Genomic DNA, 21,392 nt, shown 5'->3' on the forward strand with positions numbered 1-21,392 from the left:
AACTTGGGTGGTGAGGGGAAAAGGGGTCTGAATAAAGAAGCACACACATAGATTAGCATACAGGCGCACACACACCTCTGCTACCATTGCTCCCCACCTCCCCAATCCCTTGAATAGTTTTGGGTTGAATGTACCTTAACACAGACAAGACTAGGCTGAGCACCTGATTCTGGTCCAGGCATCTAGATGGCCCAGAGAATGGGGCAAAGATCAGGGTGGACCTTGAGTGTGATGACTGGTGAGTGTGTGTGTGTGTGTGTGTGTGTGTTTGTTGGGGTGGGGGCTAGTGTGCTCCTGTTTCTACTTTGTCATATCTCCTTCCCCTCCTCCTTCCCCTTCTCATCTTTTACTCCCCTGAGGTGAGGCTACCACCCAGCCCATCACATACCCCAAACATACACCACACCATACACTCACCGCTGCTGCAGGCCAAGCAACCAGAGCAAGCCAGAGCGGGATGAGCCTTCCTGCAACCGTGCTGCTCCAGCATCTCCCTCCACCCTGAGCTGGTCCCGCCTCCCTCCCCTCCTTCCTCCAGCTCAGCTTTGGGCTCAGTTAATCCCCCCTACACACACACACACACACACACACACACACACACACACACACACACACACACACACCTTCTAAGGCCCCAGGAGGAGGAGATTGAACCTCATACCCTGCACACACAGGGGATTCTGAGAGTCTGGGGTGGTTTCTGCTGTGCCTGCGACTGTGTTCTCAGGGAATGAAAGGGATCAAGCTTCTCCAACCCATGTGGATTTGACCACACACTACACAATTCTTTTACATGCTACACAGGTCCTATATAACAGCATACATATGTCCTGCTGCATGTCACACATGTTCTCATATGTCACTCATTTAGACTGTGCCTCGACATGGTATGTGCCTGAATGTCATGCATGTTGCAGCTATGCATGCACTGCTATATGCCACACATTTTTCATTGCATGCCACATATGCCAGATGTTAACAGATGTCCTGTTACACACAATGCAGGGGTTTTGCTATATGCAATCCAACCTCTGTTGTACACACATGTGCCTCATCACACACGTGTTACACATCCCATGCATGTCTAGTTACACATTGGATACATGCACCACCACCACACACCTCAGTGTCCTAGCTATAAACCACTCCTAGGACTACATGCTACACACATATACACTTACATACTGTGCACTGGGCCTATCTACACACCACATACATATCCTACTTACACAGCACATGTGTACACCCTGGATTTGCTCTCTGAGGCCACTTTTCCAATGAGCAGGAGGTGAATTCCCTCCGGAAATGGAGGGACAATTGAGGCTGAGATAACCCCCTCCCCAGACTGTAGAACTGAGACTGGAACCCAGGAGTCCAGGATCACAAAGGAATACAGGATGGCCCCAACGCCTAAGCCCCTGAAGGTACAGAAAGAGGGGCAGAGACTAGACTGCGGGAGGAACTTCTCAGAGGCCCCAGACAGGATCTGGAGGGTCAAGGCGGAATGACGAAACGAGGCCTTAAGCTCGGAGGCAGGGGACAGGACGGAGTGACCCCAGGGGGTGACCTTGGCTGGGCAGGGGCGGGGTCTATTTTAGGGGCGGGCGGCCCAGGGTTGCTATAGTAACGCGCCGGGGCAGGGAAGGGGCTGTAGAGCACGAGGCAGTGGGTGGTAGAGGGGACCAAGGGGGTGAGCTTAGGGAAGGGGTGCTACGGGGGCGCTCGGGGCTCACCGCGGGAAGGGGAGGGGGCTGCGCGGGTTCCGCGTGGTGCTGAAGGGGACAGCGCCCGGCGGGGGCCTCACTGCGCAGGCGCCTTGACTGCCCCGAACAAAGGGGGGGCGGGGAGGAGGGGGATTGCGCGAGGGGCGGGGCCCCATGAAGGACGGCATCCTTGTGCCAACCCCTTGCCTCTCGCAGTCCCAGGTTTCTAGACTCCTTCCACTCAGGTGTAACTAACTTCCCTCTGCCTTTCTGCAGAAATCCAACCCCAAAACCAATTCAACAGGCATTTATTAAGCACCTACTAGGTGCCCGGCACCGTGCAGACCAATCGGGGAAAAGACACCTGGGTTCTAGTTCCACATGGCGCGCTGTATGATCCTGGAAGTCAAGTCCCTTTCATGCATGTTTCTTCTTCTGTAAAATGAAATTAAACCAGATCCCTTCCAGTCTTGATATTTCTATGGTTCAAGACCAGGCTCCACTGAGGAACACCTGGCTCTGCCAAATCATCAATCTGATCTGGCTCAGAGTTTCTTCATCTGGACAAGGAGGGCAACACCTGTCCGGCATCCTTTCTAGGACTGTTGTACCTAATGAGATCACATGCGAAAGAGTATTTGCAATCCATACAGCTCTTGGGGACCAGTGTGTGCAAAGCCTCATTCCAAGCTCGATCTTGAAGAGGAGACACATTTATTTCATCCTTCAACTGACGTTTATTAAGTGCCTACTATGTGGAAGGCACTATACTAAGCACTCCCCTTAAGAAACTGGGTGGGAATATATTATTTAAAGCAATAAATATAGTATTATTTTGAGGAAGGTGAGAGCATCAATAAGAGAGAAGGCTTCCTATAAGAGCTGCATCCTGAGCTGATCCTGGAAGGAAACTAAGGATTCTAAGAAGCAGAGGTATAGAGAAAGTATATTCCAGGAAAGCAGAGCAATCTATGCAAAAGCATGGAATGTCAAAGTAAAAGAAGTAGGTTAGTTAGGCTGGAATATAGGAAGGCCTAAAGGAGAATAATGTGAAATAAGACACAGGAGAAGATGGGGACCTAGCCCTCAGGAAACTCAAGGCAGGAAGGAGAGATAAAGTCCTACAAAAGCCCAGGTAAAGCTTAATAACTGCCACAAACTATTAACACAATGATCATTATGTAGCACTTTTCAATATATTTTATTTTATTTACATCCCTGAGAAGTGTGTGGCATAAGTATCATCCCCTCTCAGATGAAGACCAGACCTCAGAGAGGCTGTAACTAAACCAATGAAACACACAGGTTTGTGTTCCAGCTGGGTCTCAAACCTGGGCCATTTGATGACATGTATTTTTTTTCTTTACACCACCACATTTTAATGGTACAAGAATTTGGTGACTTTTAAGGTCCTATACTCCAACAAAGTCCAAAATATGCTGTTCCTTCCCCATCATCAATTCCTGCACTGCATTCTCTAAGCCACAGATAGTTGAAAAGGCTCTGCAGACCACAGACCAGCCCCAGACTGGCAGTTCTGTTTGAGCAATGGCTTCAGAGTGATCCAAATATAAAAGGATTAGTTAGGAACACTGACCTGCAGACTTCAGCCAGCTCCCAACTGGATTTGCTGTAGTTTTTCCATCCTTACCACCCTCCCAGTCTGGGACAGAATAAGGACCAAGTTGCCCCTGGGAGCAAGTTTCCTGGGAGATTTCTGTTTTCCAGGGAGAAATCAGAATAGGCAGAAGATGAAATAAGGTTTTGATTCTGCTGCTTCTACAATTTTCTCAGCATGGCCACCAGGGGTATCCTCAATGCTGATAGCTGAAAGAGCTGTGGACGGATGCCTCCTGCCTCCCAACATTGTTATCCAAAAGTAAAATGTTTAGTAAAAAGCAGTGTGGTACAGAACTGGAACATCCCCTTGAGAAAGTAGTGTGACCCAGGGCTGTGCATCAGGAGAGTTGTCTTGGTTTTTTCCACAGATTCCTTCAAAGTGGACACATTTGTGAAATGTCCTCATGTCATGGGGGTGTTGTAAGGACAAAAAGAATTGCCGAACTGTGATTCCCACATTTTAGAGAAGATGGATGCAAGAGTATTTGATCTGTCCTAATAGTGCCCTCTTGTGTGCCCAATAATGTTTAGTTGCTACACTAATGGAGATACAGAAAAGAGAGGTAATGTGGGGCAAGAAAGATCCTAAATTTAAGAGTCATTACATCCTAATTCTCATCTCAGCTGTGATGCTAACTTGATGTATGACTGAGAGTCACTTCAAAAGAACGAAAAACATGTATTAAGTCTTTACTAGTTCCAAGTACTGTGTTAAAGGCTAGGACAGTCCCTAACCTAAAGGAGCTTATATTCTAATTGAGGGACACAACATTTGTAGGAGCCTCTGGAACTCAGTTGTCTTAGAAGCTATTTGACCAACAAATACCCTTCCAACTCAGAAATTACGTGGTAGAAAGGTTGTGGAAAAGGAAGTCTTCGCCCTTTGTCTGGGGAATGCATGGGGGAAGGGGGGGGGCTCATAGTCTCACTACCTCACAGACAAGGACAGGGACGGAGGAGGGGGCAGGACTCTACCATTCCCTGTGCTTACAGCTGGACTCGCCCATTCAGGCACAACAGAGTTTTGGAGCTGTCAGGGTCCTTATCGATTATTTCGTCCACCCCACACCTATTCTATAGGCTGGAAAATTGAGGCTCTAAGAGAGGAAACAACTGGTCCAGAGTCAGCTAGCTAGGCAGAGCAGAACTGGGCAAACGACAAGGAGATGGAGAGTGCACCTGACCAATGCTCCTCTCCCAGTCAGCCCTGCCAGGGCTGTGCTCCCAGGGGTAAGCAGGCTCCGGATCCAGGGACGGCTCCAGCCTCCAGTCTCTTTGGACCAGCTAGCAGCGGGACATTCACTCTCGTACTCGCACCCGCCGAGCTCAACAACCACAGCAACGCGCAGGCCCTTCCACAAGCAAAACCACCAGGCCCTCTTCGCCTTGGGCTCAGGGTTCCGCCGGGAGACTTTAAGTAGAGGACGCTCTGGGAGACGGCGATCGATTGAACAGGTCTGATGGGCCGCTAGGCGGCTCCTGAGCCGTCGTAGGCGCCGAAGGGGAGCTCTGCGCAGGCGCAACGAAGACTGGCAGAGACTTAGGGGCTACAGATGGAGCCGTCCGGCGGGGAGCAAGAGCCGGAGGCCGTCAGGTACCGAGGGCGGGAGGGGCCCAGAAAAGGGGAACACCCTCCCCGCCCCGCTCTCACCACTGGGTCAGGCGGGGCAAGGGAAGGAAGGACGATGAAAGGAAGGGTTCCACTGGGAGAGTCCTGCAGCCCCGCACCGTAGGAATCCCGAGGACACCACCGAGAGACACTCTTGGGGACATGGTTGGGGGTGGGGGAGGACTCAGGGGGTCACGCGTGGGGTGAGGTTCGGGGGCCCCTGCCCAAACCTGAGGGACTGCGTGGGGTCCCCTGTCCCCGCCCCAGGCTCCTGGACCTGCCGTGGGAGGACGTCCTGCTCCCGCACATCCTCGGCCGCGTCCCCCTGCGGCAGCTGCTCCACCTGCAGCGCGTCAGCAAAGCTTTCCAGGCGCTCGTGCAACTGCACCTGGCGCGCCTGCGCAGCTTCGACTCGGCGCAGGTGACTGCTCCCCTCCCCGAAGCATGGGGGCGGGGCCTGGGGGGCGGGGCGTGCGGGCGCAGTGGGAACCTGCCCCAGGTTGGGCGAGGATCCGGGATCCTCGGAGGACTGGAGTGCTGAGGGGATGGGGGGAAGAGATGGCGGGCCGGGACCCAGGTGTGAGCTCCGTGGGCACCTCCCCAGGTGGGCCCGCAGGTCCCGAGGGCAGCCCTGGGCCGGCTGCTGCGGGACTCGGAGGGGCTCCAGGAGCTGTGCCTGGAGTCGTGCCGTGACTGGCTGTGCGATGAGGACCTGGAGCCGGTGCTGAGCCGGAACCCCGGGCTGCGGCGCGTGGGGCTGGCGGGCTGCGGGAGGCTCAGCCGCCGGGCCCTGGTGACCCTGTCCTTGAGCTGCGCGCAGCTGCGTTGCCTCTCGCTCGCCCACTGCGACTGGGTGGATGGGCTGGCCCTCCGGGGCCTCGCCGACCGCTGCCCGTGCCTAGAGGCCCTGGACCTCACGGCGTGCCGACAGCTGCGGGACACGGCCGTGACCTACCTGGCCCAGCACCGCGGGGCCCAGCTCCGATCCCTCTCCCTGGCTGTCAACGCGAACGTGGGGGACGCCACCGTGCAGGAGCTAGCCCGGTGCTGCCCGCAGCTCGAACACCTGGACCTCACCGGCTGTCTCCGCGTGCGGAGCGATGCCATCAGGTGCTGGGCCCAGGGGCTGGGGCTTCAGGTGGGCCAGGCGAGGTAGGGAGCTCAGTGAAAGGACAGCCTTACTAACGATTAAACCGAGCGACCTCATCAGTGCAAGCTGTAGGAAGTGGAGGCGGGGTCACCACGCTAGCGGGCATTCTAGAGGGAATTCTTCCCGGCGAGGAGATGGTGCTGTACAATCTGAGCTTCCCTAAATCAGAGATTCTGTGATTCTGAGCCGATTCTCTGCGCATACAGATGAGGAAATGCTCAGAGTATGTGACTTCACCATGGTCACACGGTGATTTGTTAAAGGGCTAGAAATAGAACCAAAGGCCCGTCTTCCAATTCAAGAACAGTTCCGCCACCTCTTGGGGGCTCTCTAGTCTCTTTGGCCACTGACCTGAGGGGAATCACTGTCCCTCCCTGGGCCTCTTTACACAAGGGGGCTGGGCTTGATGACCACTAAGGCCCCCTACTGCCTTCTGGGAGAGGGAATGTCTCCAGGCCCTCACACACCCTCTTTACCTGCCCCCCACCCAGGACCCTGGCAGAGTATTGCCCCCGGCTGCGCTCACTTCGGGTCCGTCACTGTCATGACGTAGCTGAGTCCAGCCTGAGTGCCCTGAGGAAACGTGGTGTGGACATAGACGTGGAACCACCCCTGCAGCGGGCCCTTGTCCTGTTACAGGATGTTGTGGGCTTTGCTCCCTTTGTCAACCTCCAAATCTGACCAATCAGTGAAGGGCAGAGGATTGGAGGTTTGGTGAACACAGCTGGACTGTGAATCTGGGAACACCCAGCGCTGGGGGGCAGGGCTCCCAGGTGAGATGGAGCCTGAATAGTGTCACCACTTGGGGAGGAGGGGGAAGAGGGAGAGAGAAAGAGTGCTGGACTGAGACTGGGGGGAAGCAGCTCTCTGGGAAAAGATAGAAATAAAAGGCTACTTGAACCTGGTGCAACTCTGCTGCTGTTGGGAGAGGACCTGGAAGAAAAGGACAGTCCTAGTATATGTTCCCCAGACTGGGAGGGGTTGTGAAGGGTGGCAGAATCAGATAAGAATGTCTTCTCTGTTGATGAGAAGGCCATGAGAGTAGCGGCCATCACACCTGATCTGGGCTAAGGAAAGATAAACCGACTTCTTTCATAAGCATTCCAGGCCCCACCTCCTCAGAGACAAATAATCAGTTCTCATGCCTCACTCCTGCCACTTTACTCAAATGAAGAAGCTTCAGAAGAGACTCTGAAACTAAGCTTAGTTTGGGAAGAACAGACTTCATAAATGCCCAGCCAGGAAGACCCTGGGGGCAGGACTAGCCCAGCTGTCTTTTGGCTTTGGGGGCCATTATCCCCAACTCCTTCAGACTCCCCTGGCCCACAGTCCTCAGCTTCCCCAGGATGGGAACACTCAGTGGAACTTGTACTTCCGGGCTGGTTTGAGACTGATATAAGTGGACTTCATCCCTTCCGGTTCTGGCTTCCGAATGTCCTTATAACGCTCTCCTTTGGTACTCACCACCTGGTTGTCAATGTATCGGATCAACTTCTTAGGGGCCTGTTAAGAATACAGGTCAGGGGTGAACAAGAGGGCCTGAACCCAGAAAAGGAAGTCTTTGTTATTCCTTACCCCCAACCTACTCACCTCTTTTGGGGCCACAGGCCGATGAGTTTTCTGGTCTTCTTCACTGTCCACCATCATGTATCTGCCATGATGGAGCTGCGGTTAGTATGCCTCTTCAGACATCCTCCCCATGGACTAGGGGGAAGGTCAGAGGCTCTTGGGGTAAACCAGGAGCCCCAGTATAAACCTTTTGGGTGGGAAGGTTCTAAATGGCTGCTCAGATAAGCCCTGTAGGGCTACCTTACTCAACCTAACCATCTCCCTTCTTCCCCCAAACTCACTTTTGTAGAATGAAGGATTTCAGTTCTTCTTTCTTGGGAGTACCCTGTAATCTTGATGTGTCCTGGAAGGAAAAGCAGAATCTGGGCCCATTTCTCCATTTACCTAAGAGCTCCCTTTGGAGATCCCCACACTCAGACTCTCCCCATCTACCCTTCCATCTGTGGCCATGATGAGGAAGGAAACCCCAATCGGTGGTGCAGGGAACTGGGAGCAGGAGGTGTCTGTGGCATATACCTTTGAGTTGCTGCCTAAGGCTTGGGGCTCCACTTTCTCCTCTACCATGATGTGAACAGCCTCTTCCAGGTCCCCCCGAGCCATAGACAATGCCCGCTGTGCTCTTCCCACTGTGCAGGAAGGGAACATTTCTAGGAGCAGTTGTATCCCATCCTGGAGCTCATCACTCTCAGAGACCTCCTGCAAGTCAGGACCAGGTGATGAGGCCTAGAAGCTGGTCACATAATCTCTCCCCAATACCACGTACACATACAAGTACATGACTCCAAAAGGCGTTAAGACTAGAGGCACTCATTCCACCCACACACCCCCATTAATACACAGAACACCTTGCTCAATACCAATATGGCTGGTTGCTCTCTACACATAAGAGCAATAACTCCCAAATATGTGGAAAGAGTTACAAGGATCACATGCGTTGTACAGAAGAGGATTCTAAGGTTCAGAAAGGGCAAGTCCTTGCCTGAGGTGTCACAATCAGTATGTATCACAGATGGGATCTGAATCTAGGTCTTTTCTGAGTTCACATCCCTCTTTAGGCTGCACTGGACTGCCCTCTCAAAAGCCCCCTCCTTTTCCCACCATTCATGTCTGATTCTCACTGCCCTCTCCCCACTCCCACCCATCCCATACCTCAGCCTTTGTGCCTCCCCCCAGGAGTGGGGTAGAGGTACGTGCTTGGGACTTCCTTATCTCTCGGGTGCCTTCCCCCAGGCTCTGGAGATGTTCTGGAGAAGTAGGAGCATTGTCTTCCTGGCTCTTGGGACACACATTTTCTTAAAGGCACAGAGTACATGGTCACAGGGATGGGAGTGAGGGGAGAGCAAATCCCAGACTGGTGCTCTAAAACCCATTCCCTTGTTTCTGCCCCAATTCAGAACTCACCCTTGTTCCGTGCATTACTCAGCTGGCCTGAGAGGTTGAACATCATGTCGCAAACTGTCCCACTGAGAGGGAAGCAAGACCAGGGGTGAGGAAGCCACTCTGTCCTCCACTCAGACCCCACCCCAGTGAACCCTGGACTTATCTGATTTGCCTTCCCAGCCATGTTCCCTCAATCCTACCCATTCCCATCCCAAGATAAGTGGGCATGATAGCTCCCAGCATGCCCAGGGAAGACCTGGAATTGGAAAGGAAAGGGCTGGATCAGGGACTGGGAAGGGAAGATACAAGACTCCAGTCACACCTGGGGATCTTGGCAAAGCCAGGCACGTAGGCATCCATCATCTCTGCAAACACTTCCATGTCAAAGTTCTCATCCGATGCCCCTGGAGAACCCAAGTCCTCCAGAACCCCAGTTATGTAGGAGAAGACAACTTCATCCAAGCCACTGGAAAGGACAGACAGGGAGGGGTAGAGCATCCTGTGGAAGAACAGCTCCACACGCTTGCCCCCAGCTCTGGTCCCCAACTCCTGATACTTATTCTCTCAAAAAAAGTGAAGGAGCAGTTAGATTGGGACTGAGATGGTAAGTGTGGAGGGCAGAGTGCCACAGGGCTGTACAATCCTCTCCTTCAACCCCGACTTCTAGTCCCCATTCTGCCCTACACACCTCATGCCATTTTGGGCAGATTATCCACACTAAGCCTCAGTCTGTTCATCTTTACAGTCAACTGAAAGGCAAGCATTCAAGTAGAAATTCCACAGCAAGGTGAGCCTTCTCCTCAGAGGTCTTCTCTGTAAGAGGTACCCTAGAAAGGGCACGTCAAGCTACACAGCCCTTTCTCCATTCCCCACCTGCCTTTTTAGAGAGAAAGAGAGGCCACTGCAGACCTTGCAAAAGCAGCACTAACTACAGGAGATGACACCCACTCAGAGGGGTCAAGGAGCCAGCACATACCTGAGATCAGCACCTGGGACATGAGTTTGGGCAAAGCTGACTAAGGTATCTCGGATGATCCTCTCAAGTTCCATTGCTCTCTCCTGGAGGGGAAGAGGAGATATGAGGCCCCCATTGGTCTTCACCATTCTTACTACTGCTCACTAACCTCACTGGTATTAGGAGACACTGCCAGCCTTTTCCTAAGCCCTTCTCATTAACTGTCAGCTAGATGACTTTGCCAAGTCTTGCTCCACCCAGGGTCTCAGTCCCCCAGTCCCTGCTCCCCTGGAGACTGGGCCCCCAGCTCCGTACAGGATCCCTAAAGTTCTCCCACCTTTCTTCTCCTCAGGAATGAATAGTGGAGGCCCAGATTCTAAGAGAAAAGAGTTCTGAGGGGTTAGTGGGCCCCTCCCCCAGACCAGCTTTCAAGAGGGATGCCCCCCCCCCCCCCCCCCAGCTAGAATCTCAGAGGCCCCAGGGTCAGATGCTTCTGAGCTGGTGGAATCCCAGCCCTTCAAAACCCATCTGGCAGAGAGCCTTATCACAAGTGTCCTCATTGTCTGGCCACCAGCTCGGGAAGGCTAAGAGTCACAGACCCACCCACAATGGAATCCCAGAGCCACCCACCTATCCGTCCAGACAAAGGAGCTTTTCTGGGAGGGAAAGGATGGGATGGGTTGGAGAAGTTATTTCACAAATTCTCTCCATCACTGTAGTACCCCTTTACCCATCCCACCAGTCTCTGACTTCTGAATTTCTCCTTTCTTTACTGCAGAGGGATCCCTCAGCTGAGGCCTAGGATTGAGCCTAATGCCCTTTGCCTAGACTAAGCCTCTAGTCTAGGGAGTGGCTAAGAGAAGATCATCTATGCTCAACAAAGCTGTGTTGACTGACCAAGAGTCAAGTGTTAGGGTCACTCAGTTACCACTCTGGTTTCTGAGGCAGGTAATTAGCAACAATTTTATCAATGACAAAGTCTTCACTAAGGCAGTGCCTTAGTGATCAGCTACAGTTTCTGAGACAGAAAAAAATCAGTTCTGAATCCCACAGTCTGGTTGGAGAGACACACTCTATCTGCACATTTATTGCAGAACAATGAAAACATGAGGCAGTGTGGTACAGACCTGGGTTCAAATCCTGTCTGAGACTGATTCCTTCTGTGACCTTGGACACATTGCTTCCTTAGACCTCTTGGGCCAGATGACCACTAAGGCCTCTTGTGATAAGATATGGTAAGATCATATCTGAGAATTGGCAATCTTATCTGGTTATATACCTCACTTCACCACTCCCAGTCAAATGACAATGGGTCTTCTTTCAGAGTTGCTCTAGTGAAAAAACTGATCCACCCCATCACCAGGCCAACCAGATGATGATTCTCTAAACTCCAGCTGGTTACCCAGACAACCCAAGAGTAAACTCACTAAACCCAAATTCAAAGCACTTCAAACTTGAGCTCTGTGTTCTTTGAAGAACCCAGGGTCAACTGCCACACAATGATGAGGTAATCGGGGTGAGCCCGAAGCTGAGGAGAGGTGACCTGAGAACAACAGATTCCCACAAATGTTAGAACTAGGAAATCAAAGGTCACCAATCCAAGCCCCTTGTTTTACAGTTCAGGAAACTGGCTCAGAGCATGAAAGGCTGTCTATGGTGCTGCCCTGACTGTGCTGCTGAAGAAACCAAGGAGCTCAGGCTCCTGAACAACCAAGGGTTCCCCTGTTTCTGGATTCCGAGCTTCCGGATGGAGGTAGAGTCTGAAGATTCGCTTAGTGCAGGTCCATCAAAGTGAAAGGAGCTTCCTTCCTGGTGTTCAAAACTCCCATCCTTAGCCTGCTTACTTTGGAAGCCTCTAGGAATAACTGACACATGACCCTCCCATTCTGACTGTCTGGCTGTCATTGGCCTAGGAATCTCTGCTAGGAGAAAACCTGTGCCTATGCTATGAAACCATAAATAGGCACAAATTATGTCGTTTCTAGGGAAGGAAATGGTTTTTGTCTTTTCTGCCTCTGAGGCCCTGAAAAACAGCACGTTACCAATGCAAAGAGCATCAGGTTGTGGTCAGGAGACCAGCAGGAGAACAGCTTCTGCCCTAACTTGTTGTGATCTTTGAAAACAATAATAAAAGGACATTTCTTTCCCTTGGGCCTCAGTTTCCTCATAGGTAAAATAAGGAGATTGGAACAGAAAGTGGCTCTCCTCTCTTTTTAGTCATTTTTCTGATTGTTTTCTTTAACCCTAAAATGAGTTTAGGATGGGAAGACAGGAGACAGAGACAGAGAGAGAAAAGGAGGAAGAAAAAGAAAGCAACAAAGAAACAGAGAGAAAGGAAGACCATTGAGAACCCACAGGTTCTCAACCTGCTAGCTAAGAACCTCTGAAAGTTGTGGGAATTTATTACAAGAGGTCTGGGAATATATAAATAAGCAAAAAACTTCTATATACTGAATATATAATATGCATATTTTTCAAATATATATCAACGCAGTTAGGAATAATAAAATACAATGTTAATCTAAAAAAAACTCTTACTGAATGTATAGGATTTTCTCATCTCCATGTACTTTCCCAAGAAGTAGATACAACTATTTTTATATATGTATGGGGATCTTCAACATGTTTCACATTAAAAATGGCTCTTTGTACCCTGAAAAGGTTAGAAACCACTCCAGAATACCAAAGAGTGCTCTACATCAACTATGATATTAGCCCAGTGTAGTGGAAATTTTGAGAATGACTTGAAATAGGTAAGGACTTAGGCTCAAATTTGGATTTCCATATTTATTAGCTGTAAGCCTATGAATACATCAAGTAAACCTTTCTAAGCCTCAGTTTCACCATCTGTAAACAGAGACTAATACTGCCTGTGTACTTACTTCACAGGGTTGTGAAGATCAAATGGATATACAGCACTGCACTCTTCTCATAGTCCTGGAACAAGTGTCTTATCAATTGTCAGAGTTTTTCCCAAAATTACCCAGCAGAGGGCCTAAAGAAGAGCAGGTCCTGGAAAAAAGAAGAAAAAAAGTTTGCTTGATGTGAATTTATTGCAAACCTGGCGGCATCTTCAAAAATCTGCCCAACAACCTCCCTCAGATTTTCTCCCCTTTCTGAGCCAGCCTTTCCCACGAGGGACGGCCCACACTGGGCTTCTCAGCATCATGCCCCAGGGCAGACTGTGGGTCCCAAGATCCAGCCCTGGATCATCCCACCCGGAGCCCAGGCTCCTCTCCTCAGCCAAACTCCCGGGGCACGGTAGACCAGCACACCCAATCCTCCGGCTGGAGGCTGACGGGCAGGACCGAGATAAGTAAGGAGAGGTGGAGATGGGGATGGAGACGGGCTGGGGGGGGGGGGGGGGGGGGGGGGCGGGGAGAGGGCTGGGATGAAGACAGAGGTAACGATGACGTTTATAAATACATAAGAGCTAGGATTCACAGGACACTAAGGTTTGAGAATTGTTTATCCACGTGGTCCCGTTTCGTCCTCACAACAACCCGATGAGGTCGGAGCATCACCACCGTGGGGTAACAGACGGGGAAACTGAGGCTGGCAGCTTAAGGGAAGGAGCACGAAGATGGAGACGGGGCAGTGAGGGTAACCACAGCAATTTAGGGTTTGCAAACTGCTTGACGCGCGCCGCCGCTCTTATCCACCCCCATTGTGCAGATGGAGAAACTAAAGGGGCGAAGAACAGAGCCGGGGAGGCCCGAGGCTGCGGGCCAGGAGAGGGGGGGGTGCCCGGGGCGCCCCGCGGGGGCAGACCAGAGAACAGGCGGGCGGCGCAGGCCCCAAGGCCGCGCTCGGGCACGGCCGGACGGGGCTCCCGGGCTCGGCGCCCACGGAGCCCCTGGCCTCCCCCCACTCTCCCGGGGCCAGGGAGGGGTTCCCAGCTCCTCCCGCGGGGCGCTCTCCGGTCACCGGGCCGGACTTGGGCCTGCGGGGGGCGGGGGACAAGGGAGGGAGGGGGGTCACCTGCTCTCCCGGCGCCGGCGCTGGTTCAGGCGGCCGCTGGTCCCACGCAGCGGCGCAGATCCCGCCAGCACCACCGAGAGAAGCGCGCCACGGCCTAGAGCGGCCCCGAGTCGGCCATCTTTGTTAAGGGAAAGGAGGAGCGTGGGGGCCTCCCTGCGTCTGACGTCATAGGGTCAGAGTTGGGGGGAAACTGAGGTTCCGCCGGGACAAAAAAGGGTCACCGGAGGTCGACCTTCCCATTTGACTGAAAAAGAAACTGAGGCCCGGAGAGCCGCTAAGTGACTGCAGGTCACCCGGGAAGTTCATAGAAGATCCGAGATCAGACCCAGGCTTCGGGCTGTGGCCTGCCCCCATCCCCGGCCCTCCGCCCCCTCCTCCATCTCCACCCTCTTTGTACTTAAAGGAGTCCTTAGAGCCGTAAGGACTGACTGTCCCCGTTTGGGGTTTCCTTCGCAGAGTACTGGAGTGGCTTGTCTTTGGCTTCTCCGGCCCATTTTACAGATGAGGAAACTGAGGTAGACAGGGTTAGTGACCTGCCCAGGGTCACGCGGCTAAGACGCGTCGGAGGCCCGATCTGAACTCCGGAAGAGGAGTGGTCCTGCCTCCAGGCCCCGCCCTCTGCCCTCGGGCGCCACCTGGCGGCCCCTGCAGGCACTTCACAGAGCGCCCAGCCAAGGCCAGTTCTGCCAGCGCTGGTTGGACAGCTGTCCTCTGCCCTCTACCAAAGCCTGCGCTGCCAGTCCCTGGTTTTACAGACAAGGGAACAGCCAGAGCCTCAGGTGCACAGCCTGGCCCAGCTGCGTATTAGCTCTGGGAATCTGACTAAGTCTTGGCATGGTGGGAAGAGCATTGGTTTTGGAAGGTGAACCCTAAGTCTTGTTCCTAGTACATCACCCCTGTGTGATCCGGATCAAGCCACACCATCTCCTTGGGACCCAGTTTCTTTGTCTGGTCTCCAGTTCTCTTCTGTATCCATAATCCTTTATGACCTCTTTTAGCCTCCTTTCCCTTTGTTAAACTGAAGGACTTACAGTAGATTATTTCTTAGAGTAAGCCTCCAAATTCCAGTTTCTAAATTCCGCAGTCCTAAATCTATCCAGTGTAGTTTGGCAGTCACTTGGGGCTCTGGGGTCCAAGGCCAGAGGGTGTAAGGAAGATATTATTGATCAATATTGTTTGAATCTGGCCTTATGGGCTAGGTATCGCTTAACTCAGGATGTGTGTGTATATATATATATATATATATATATGTATAGCTCATGCTGACTCCAGAGATTATTGCAAGGAATTAGTTGGGATCCCACTCAAAGTTTGGGGTTTGCCCAATAGCTTGTGTTTTGGCATCTGCTCAGATTTTATTGAATGTTTATACTTACATGCTAATGTACATCTCAAGTAACTGGGAAACTGACGTTTTGGGAAACTGTCTATGTGGTCACTCAACTTGGACCCTTGTTTGAACTATATATAATGGTAGACTTACAGAGATTGGGGGTAAGAGGAGCCAACCACACATTTTTCTGGCTCTGTGTGATCCTGGGCAAATCACTTAACCCTGGTTGCCTCAGTTTCCTCACCTGTAAAATAAGCTAGAGAAGGAAAAGGCAAAGTACTCCCTTATCTCTGCCAAGAAAACCCCAAATGGGATCATGAAGAGTAGCTAAGACTGAAACAACTGAACTAACAAATAAACCCTCTGCCAAACCTACTCCATAAAATTCTTTCTAAAAACTTTTTTAGGTTTTGGGTTTGTTCACTAACAAGGGGCCCAGAGTCAGATTCCCATTCTCTCCTTCAGTCCTTCATGGCTTGCTTCCTTTGGGCTGTCTTCAAAGCCAAATGTAGGAGGGGAAGAAGAATTACCTGTTTCCTCTTCCCCTCTCCCATACTGGCACGGTTTCAATCCTTTCCCCACCTGTAATGGCTAGGCTCTAGGATGCCTGGGTTTCTTAGTCCTTGGGGCACTAAGGGTTGGGCTCAAATTTGGGGCTTCCCCAACATAGGTGTTTTTTGCCAGGGCTAGGGCTAGGCAAGGGTTTAGAGTCACCCCAGGTATAAATCTGCCTGAGGGACCCTTGAGGCCCCAAGGAGGTCAACTCTCCAAGAAAAGAGAGAATGTAGACTGAAGAACTGAAGAATACAGATAATGTTTTCTAGAGAAGGTTTGAAGTCTGGGACTCTGGTGAATGTCAATGAGAGGGCCAGGAAACCCTATACATGACTCAGAGAGAGGATGTCAGGAGTTTCCTCTTTTTTCTCTGGTTGGCTCAGCTTTCCCACTAGTGGGCTGTGAACTGGGAACTCCATAGTCACGGTGGCCCCTCATTTCACTCCCCTGACTGTATTACCCCTTTAAGAAACAGGCCTAACAGCAGAAGACTGACCTGGGGTCCATTAGAATATGAGCTTGAGAACAGGGACTTTTTAAACCCACTGTTTAGCAGAGTGTGGCACATGGTAGGCACTGAATAATGTTGGTTGACTGGCAGATGAAAGAGCATTAGAGGGAAAAGGTAATGCATAGGAGGGGGAAAAGTCACTTTTGTCAAGCAGTTTCTTGGAAATCCCCACAAGCAAAAGGGGCAGTTCCCTATCCCTCACCAACAGGAGATATCTAGGATAGAGGCAGCACCAATTTCCTGCAGATGAGTAAACTGAGTCCTGCAAAGGATTATGGGAGGGAAAAGGAGCCACTGAACCCAAGAGTGGTATTCCTCAAACTAAGCCCCTCTTCCCTTCCTACATGTTCCATTTAGTGCCTCTCCCCTTCCCTCCACCTAGACTTACTGTCAGTGTCCCTGGCTTCTGAACTCTATGTCAGCTGGAAGCTCCATAAAACTGGATGCTACCCTTAAAGAACAATGCAGGGGTTACCAAGGGGCTGCCAGCTATGAACCTCAGCTAAAGCAGGGGCCCCTAGCCTTAATCTGCCCCCACTGCCTCTACCCCTGCCTGGCCTCCACAGATCTACCCCAACCCTCCAGCCACACCCCCACAGTCCCTGAAGTGGCCTCCTCATTGCACAATCCCTAATGACGAGGCCTCTCACATTCCGAGAACTTTCCCATTTCCTCTCCAGATGGCCCCATGGGTTCCCACTCCCACCCACCCCCTTTATCTTCCCCTCCTCTACCTTCTCTCTACCCCCACCCTATTCTGCTGAGCTAGAAGAATAGGGGTTAGGAATTTAAAAATCTTTTTTTTAAACTCCCCAGCTTCTAGATTACTAGGAAAGTTGGGGGGGAATGATGCCCCCCTACCTTGAATTCCAATGCAGAGATAACCTCTCTTGCTTTCTGATCCATTCCGTACCTTTAAGCCAACCTCTTATTAAGTACCCTCTTTGAACAAGCCGTGGTGGGGGAAGGTTTCTGGTTGGTTGGGCTAGGAGATGGGACAGGACAATTCCTTTCAGATCAGGGAGCTAGAGAGTAGATCTCCCAGATATAAGAAGGAACTTCTGGCTCTGGAGCCCCAGCTGCCCCCAACTGTTGGGGGCTTCAAGGAGACATCCTAACTACTATTCCTGTTTGACTAACAAACCACTCCTTCCTTAGAAAACCACCACAAACACTCGAAACCTCAGTTTTTCCCTCCAAAAACTCGGGATAATAGCATCCATATCCTCTCCGGCAAGGATTCAAGGATATCAGTCTGTGGTTGGTCACCCTTCCCACCCTCCAGCTGAGCAGCTGGGTTGATCTTGAGTTGGCCCCAGGTTCCTGTCCTTATCTCCACCCCATCCCAAGGACCTACCTATGCCTTCCATTCACTAGAAGAATGGTCATTCTTCACCTATACATGCATTTTGTAGTCACTTCCTTAACCCCCCCCCCCCCCCCGCTTTTTTTTGTGATTCTCAGCACCAAACTGAGATGGGAAGCAAGCACAGATACTTTCATGGATCTGTTGTAACGAACTACCTAAGAATTTTCTCTATTTGAGTTATTTTGATTATCTCAGTTTACAGTTAATGTAACAGGACCAGAAAGAGGAGTGATGATGTGCCCAAGGTCACATAGTTAGTGACAGAGTTGGGACTCGAATCCAGACCCCTTGTTTTCTAGTCTAGTGTACTTTTCACCAAATGCAGTAATGATTTCTCTTTAAGGAAAAGGGGGGGTTGCTTTCTGGCTCAATCTGAGGTTTAAATTACAGGGAGAAAGATGTGGGTCAGACTTCCTTAACTTTGAGAGAATTTGGGAAAGTTCATCTCACACACACGCGCACACACACACACACACACACACACACACACACACACACACACACACACACACACACACACACACACACACACACACATTACTCACTCCCTAACTCCTAGGTCAGACTCACATCTGACTGGGGTTCCAGCTAAGGGGTTGACCAAGCAAGTGGGGGGGGAAGACAGGGATGGGGTGGGAATTCCCAGTGGGAATTTGTATCCTTGCCCTGGTCTAGGGTCAGGGAGGGTTCTACTAGCAAAAAGCCCTGTCCTCCCACACTTTCCTCCTTTCTCAGAAGAGCATGCTGGGGCAGGCAGGGGGTGGGGTAAGGGATCCTATTTAAGAAGGCTTGGATGAGCCAGGGCTCAGTGACTGGCCGAGAGGAGCCTGAGAGCCAAGGGAAGCCTGGGTGAGTACCACAGGAAGAAACAGGATGCTTTGTCCATCCCCCTATGCCCTGCTGAATTCAGCTTTTGAGGGGCTTGAAGGGTGGGAGAGGAGGCCACCGCCCCCACAACCTCTTAGGGATTGGAGTGCAGCACTTCCTGCTGGGCAGGATTGGCTCCTTCCCCAGACTGAGGGCCTTCCCCTGCCCTGTCCCCTGGAATAGCCCTGGAAAGTGAAAGTATCTTTCTGGGAAATCCCTTTTTCATAGAATCATAGACTACTGGAGCTAGAAAGGACCTTAGATATCATCTAATCAATCGATTATTTTTGTAGCTAAGGAAACTGAGTTCCAGAGACAGTAAGTGATTTACAAAGCTAGGAAGTCACACGTCTAACTGGGAATTGAACCAAAGTCTGACTGCAGGACATCATGCCTCTCACCCGTCCCCTGCTCCTCTCTCATTCTCTTCCCCCTCCCGTTCTCTCCCTCACTTCCTCTCCTTGCTGGGGCTACAAGCAGACCAAGATGAGAAGAAAGAGGCCAACCCCTGGTGGTCCGGGACCCCGGTGAGGCCAAGGCCTGCCTGTCACCATCATTCAGTCTCCATCGGCCCTAGGACCCCTACTCTCTCTCCATGATGCTTCAGAGGTAGATTCTATTATCTGTATCTTTCTGGGGATAGGAGGGAGATCATTTCTTTTCTTTTACAGGCTTCTTTCTTCAGTGCTACCAGCTGCTTAGTATCTTGAGAGAGGATTCTTAACCTCAAGTCAATGAACTTGGTTGTTTTTAAGGATATTTTAATAACTGTATTTCAAAATAATTGGTTTCCTCTGCAGTCTTTTTTATTTTATTTTATCCATTTAAAACATTATTCTGAGAAGGGATCCATAGATTTCTCCAGACTACAGAGGGGTCCATGATAAAAAAAAAAAAAATTGAGAACTCCTGATCTAAGACAAGCCCCTAGCTAGAGCATTTAAGCTAAGGTGAAGACTCTTCCAGGAAGAGGAGAGGGAGTGAACCCTAAGGTGCTAGGAGGCAGATAGAGGAGAGTATGGACAATGCGGGTGGGAACAGAACCAGGGACCCTCCGGATTTCATATATCTACTTTCACCATGGTCATATTCCTCTTACCTGCTCTGGAGAAGGAAATTAATTCATCCAAGACAGAGGCTAGTAAACAGGTAAAAACCCTCTGTTTTTCCGGAGTAAAGATGGAAAATAAGTAAAAAGGACTGACAGGGAAGGGGGTTAGACCTCCAGAAATGCTGCTGACCACTAGGCATGGAACTAAGCTGTAATGGGGGGACAGAGGAGTCTATAAAATCTATCTTTTTGCAAATAAAACCCTTTCCTCCTCACTACCCTCCTACAAAATAAAAAATTAATCAGGACTTTTTCAGATCAGTCCTGCCTAGAGGCAGAGGAATGGATGCAATGACCTTATGAGGTCATCCTCACAGGCTCAAAGGTACTGCATTTCAGAAGCCCTCTGAAGAGATTTTATTTAGGGGTGGAGGGTTCTGCTAAGTCTCTGGGAAAGCTGAAGCTGGACTATGACCCTCCTGGGCCTGAGACCCACACCCAGGACCATGCTGGATAAAGCCAATGCTTATGGGCTCAGAATTTTTCAATGAGAGCATTCACACCACAGAAATCCACAAATGATGCCAGCCAGGGTTTGATTTTAGTGTTTTGTTGATTGTCTACACTTAAGAAAATGTTAATAGTTCAGATTAAACTTAAAAGTATGTCTTGGCTACACTGATTTTTTTCAGAGAGTCTAGTAGCACACCCCTGCCTCAACATACCTTGTACAAGATTAGTGTCACCAGTTACTGTTTGTGTCTACCCTCGTACTTATTTTTAACCAATATTTAGTGCCCAATCATGATGCCACTGTTTGTGCCCACACCTGGTACCTGGCTCTGAGAACTGAATTCCATAGGCTGTGAACTCATGCAGATGCCCTAGGAAATCAGTTCTGGAGCCCGGTGGCCTCAATCTAGTGGAGCCCAGATGCCCAGGGAATCAGAGGCATTGTACAGGTGATCTACCTGTACAATATTCACCCATGGATCTGTCTCAGCAGCCATCTCCATCTTTGAGGCTCTGGGTCAGCTCTACATCTCCTGGAGCCTGGGGTATTTCAGTAACTAACCTGAACACACTTCCTTTTGCATCTTTGTTCCCCTCCCCAGCATTTCCCGCACCCCTCATCCTATTCCATTCCCCAAGGTCCTGTTAATTTTTACCTCTTCCAGCGGAGGCAGGTTGTCCGGTCCATAGAGCTCCAAGCCTGGAGGCAAGAAGACCTGAGTTCAAATTCGGCTTCAGACACTAGTTGTATGATCTTGGGCAAGTCACCTGACCTCTGTCTGTGTCAGTATCTTCAGTTGTACCGTAGGGATGATGATAGCACTGAGTTGTTATGGGATCAAATGAGCCAATACTTGTCAAGTATACTTGGTACAGAGTAAGTACTTAATAAAAGCATATCTTCCTTTCCCTCCAGGAAGCTTTCCATGATTATCTGAGCTCATTCTGATCTCTTCATCCTCTGGAGGCTTCTGTGATTCCCACTAATTGGAAATAAACTTTTGTGAGCTCTTAGTATTTTGTATTCTTCTTATGTATTTACATTCTAATTAATACCATATTTGTAAATAGGGGGTAGCGGATGTGATTTCATCTACATTGGGAGTTCCCTAGTAAGGAAACATAAACATTGGGGTTAAATGCCTTGGTCACACAGCCAACAAGTGTCTAAGGCCAGATTTGAACTTAGGTCCCCCTGATTCTAGGGTCAGTGCTCTATCTACTGC

The 21,392-nt window shown here is 50.7% G+C and overlaps 2 protein-coding genes and 1 long non-coding RNA gene across 6 annotated transcripts; 2 read left to right on the forward strand and 1 right to left on the reverse strand.

The window, feature by feature from the left end:
• Nucleotides 1–4,768: 4,768 nt before the first annotated feature.
• Nucleotides 4,769–6,982, forward strand: FBXL15 (F-box and leucine rich repeat protein 15). Its single transcript, XM_072621040.1, has 4 exons — nt 4,769–4,917; nt 5,200–5,353; nt 5,537–6,042; nt 6,574–6,982. Exons 1-4 carry the CDS (start codon nt 4,877–4,879, stop codon nt 6,761–6,763), a joined length of 891 nt encoding a protein of 296 aa, XP_072477141.1. The 5' UTR covers nt 4,769–4,876; the 3' UTR covers nt 6,764–6,982.
• Nucleotides 6,983–7,226: 244 nt separating this feature from the next.
• On the reverse strand, nt 7,227–14,114 carry CUEDC2 (CUE domain containing 2). Of its 4 annotated transcripts, XM_072621052.1 has the most exons (11): nt 13,968–14,103; nt 12,869–12,998; nt 11,414–11,529; nt 10,008–10,090; nt 9,354–9,497; nt 9,053–9,114; nt 8,801–8,943; nt 8,168–8,347; nt 7,933–7,994; nt 7,673–7,733; nt 7,227–7,585 (listed from the first exon to the last, which is right to left on the reverse strand). In XM_072621052.1, the coding sequence occupies exons 4-11, from the start codon at nt 10,079–10,081 to the stop codon at nt 7,439–7,441; spliced, it is 873 nt and encodes a 290-aa protein (XP_072477153.1). In that variant the 5' UTR covers nt 10,082–10,090; nt 11,414–11,529; nt 12,869–12,998; nt 13,968–14,103; the 3' UTR covers nt 7,227–7,438. The 4 variants fall into 4 exon arrangements, with proteins under 4 accessions (XP_072477153.1, XP_072477148.1, XP_072477167.1 ...); XM_072621047.1 differs by lacking the exon at nt 11,414–11,529 and having other exon boundaries at nt 13,968–14,114; XM_072621066.1 differs by lacking the exon at nt 8,801–8,943 and having other exon boundaries at nt 8,168–8,277.
• Nucleotides 14,115–18,465: 4,351 nt separating this feature from the next.
• LOC140511871 (uncharacterized) lies at nt 18,466–21,180 on the forward strand. Its single transcript, XR_011969698.1, has 3 exons — nt 18,466–18,584; nt 19,083–19,211; nt 21,083–21,180. It is a non-coding gene; the product is annotated as an uncharacterized lncRNA (long non-coding RNA).
• The last annotated feature ends 212 nt before the right edge of the window (nt 21,181–21,392 follow it).

This window comes from Notamacropus eugenii, chromosome 1 (assembly GCF_028372415.1).
Source record: "Notamacropus eugenii isolate mMacEug1 chromosome 1, mMacEug1.pri_v2, whole genome shotgun sequence".
NCBI classification, from domain to species: domain Eukaryota; kingdom Metazoa; phylum Chordata; class Mammalia; order Diprotodontia; family Macropodidae; genus Notamacropus; species Notamacropus eugenii.

Excerpts from the sequence above, each read along its gene's own strand:
- FBXL15 (XM_072621040.1), top strand. The coding sequence starts at position 4,877 with ATGGAGCCGTCCGGCGGGGAGCAAGAGCCGGAGGCCGTCAG. Across the intron at positions 4,918-5,199 it reads CAAGAGCCGGAGGCCGTCAG|GCTCCTGGACCTGCCGTGGG; the intron begins GTACCGAGGGCG and ends TCCCCGCCCCAG. Across the intron at positions 6,043-6,573 it reads GTGCGGAGCGATGCCATCAG|GACCCTGGCAGAGTATTGCC; the intron begins GTGCTGGGCCCA and ends CCCCCCACCCAG.
- CUEDC2 (XM_072621047.1), bottom strand. The coding sequence starts at position 10,081 with ATGGAACTTGAGAGGATCATCCGAGATACCTTAGTCAGCTTTGCCCAA. Across the intron at positions 9,115-9,353 it reads GGCTTTGCCAAGATCCCCAG|TGGGACAGTTTGCGACATGA; the intron begins GTGTGACTGGAG and ends CTTCCCTCTCAG. Across the intron at positions 7,586-7,672 it reads GGCCTGTGGCCCCAAAAGAG|GCCCCTAAGAAGTTGATCCG; the intron begins GTGAGTAGGTTG and ends TATTCTTAACAG.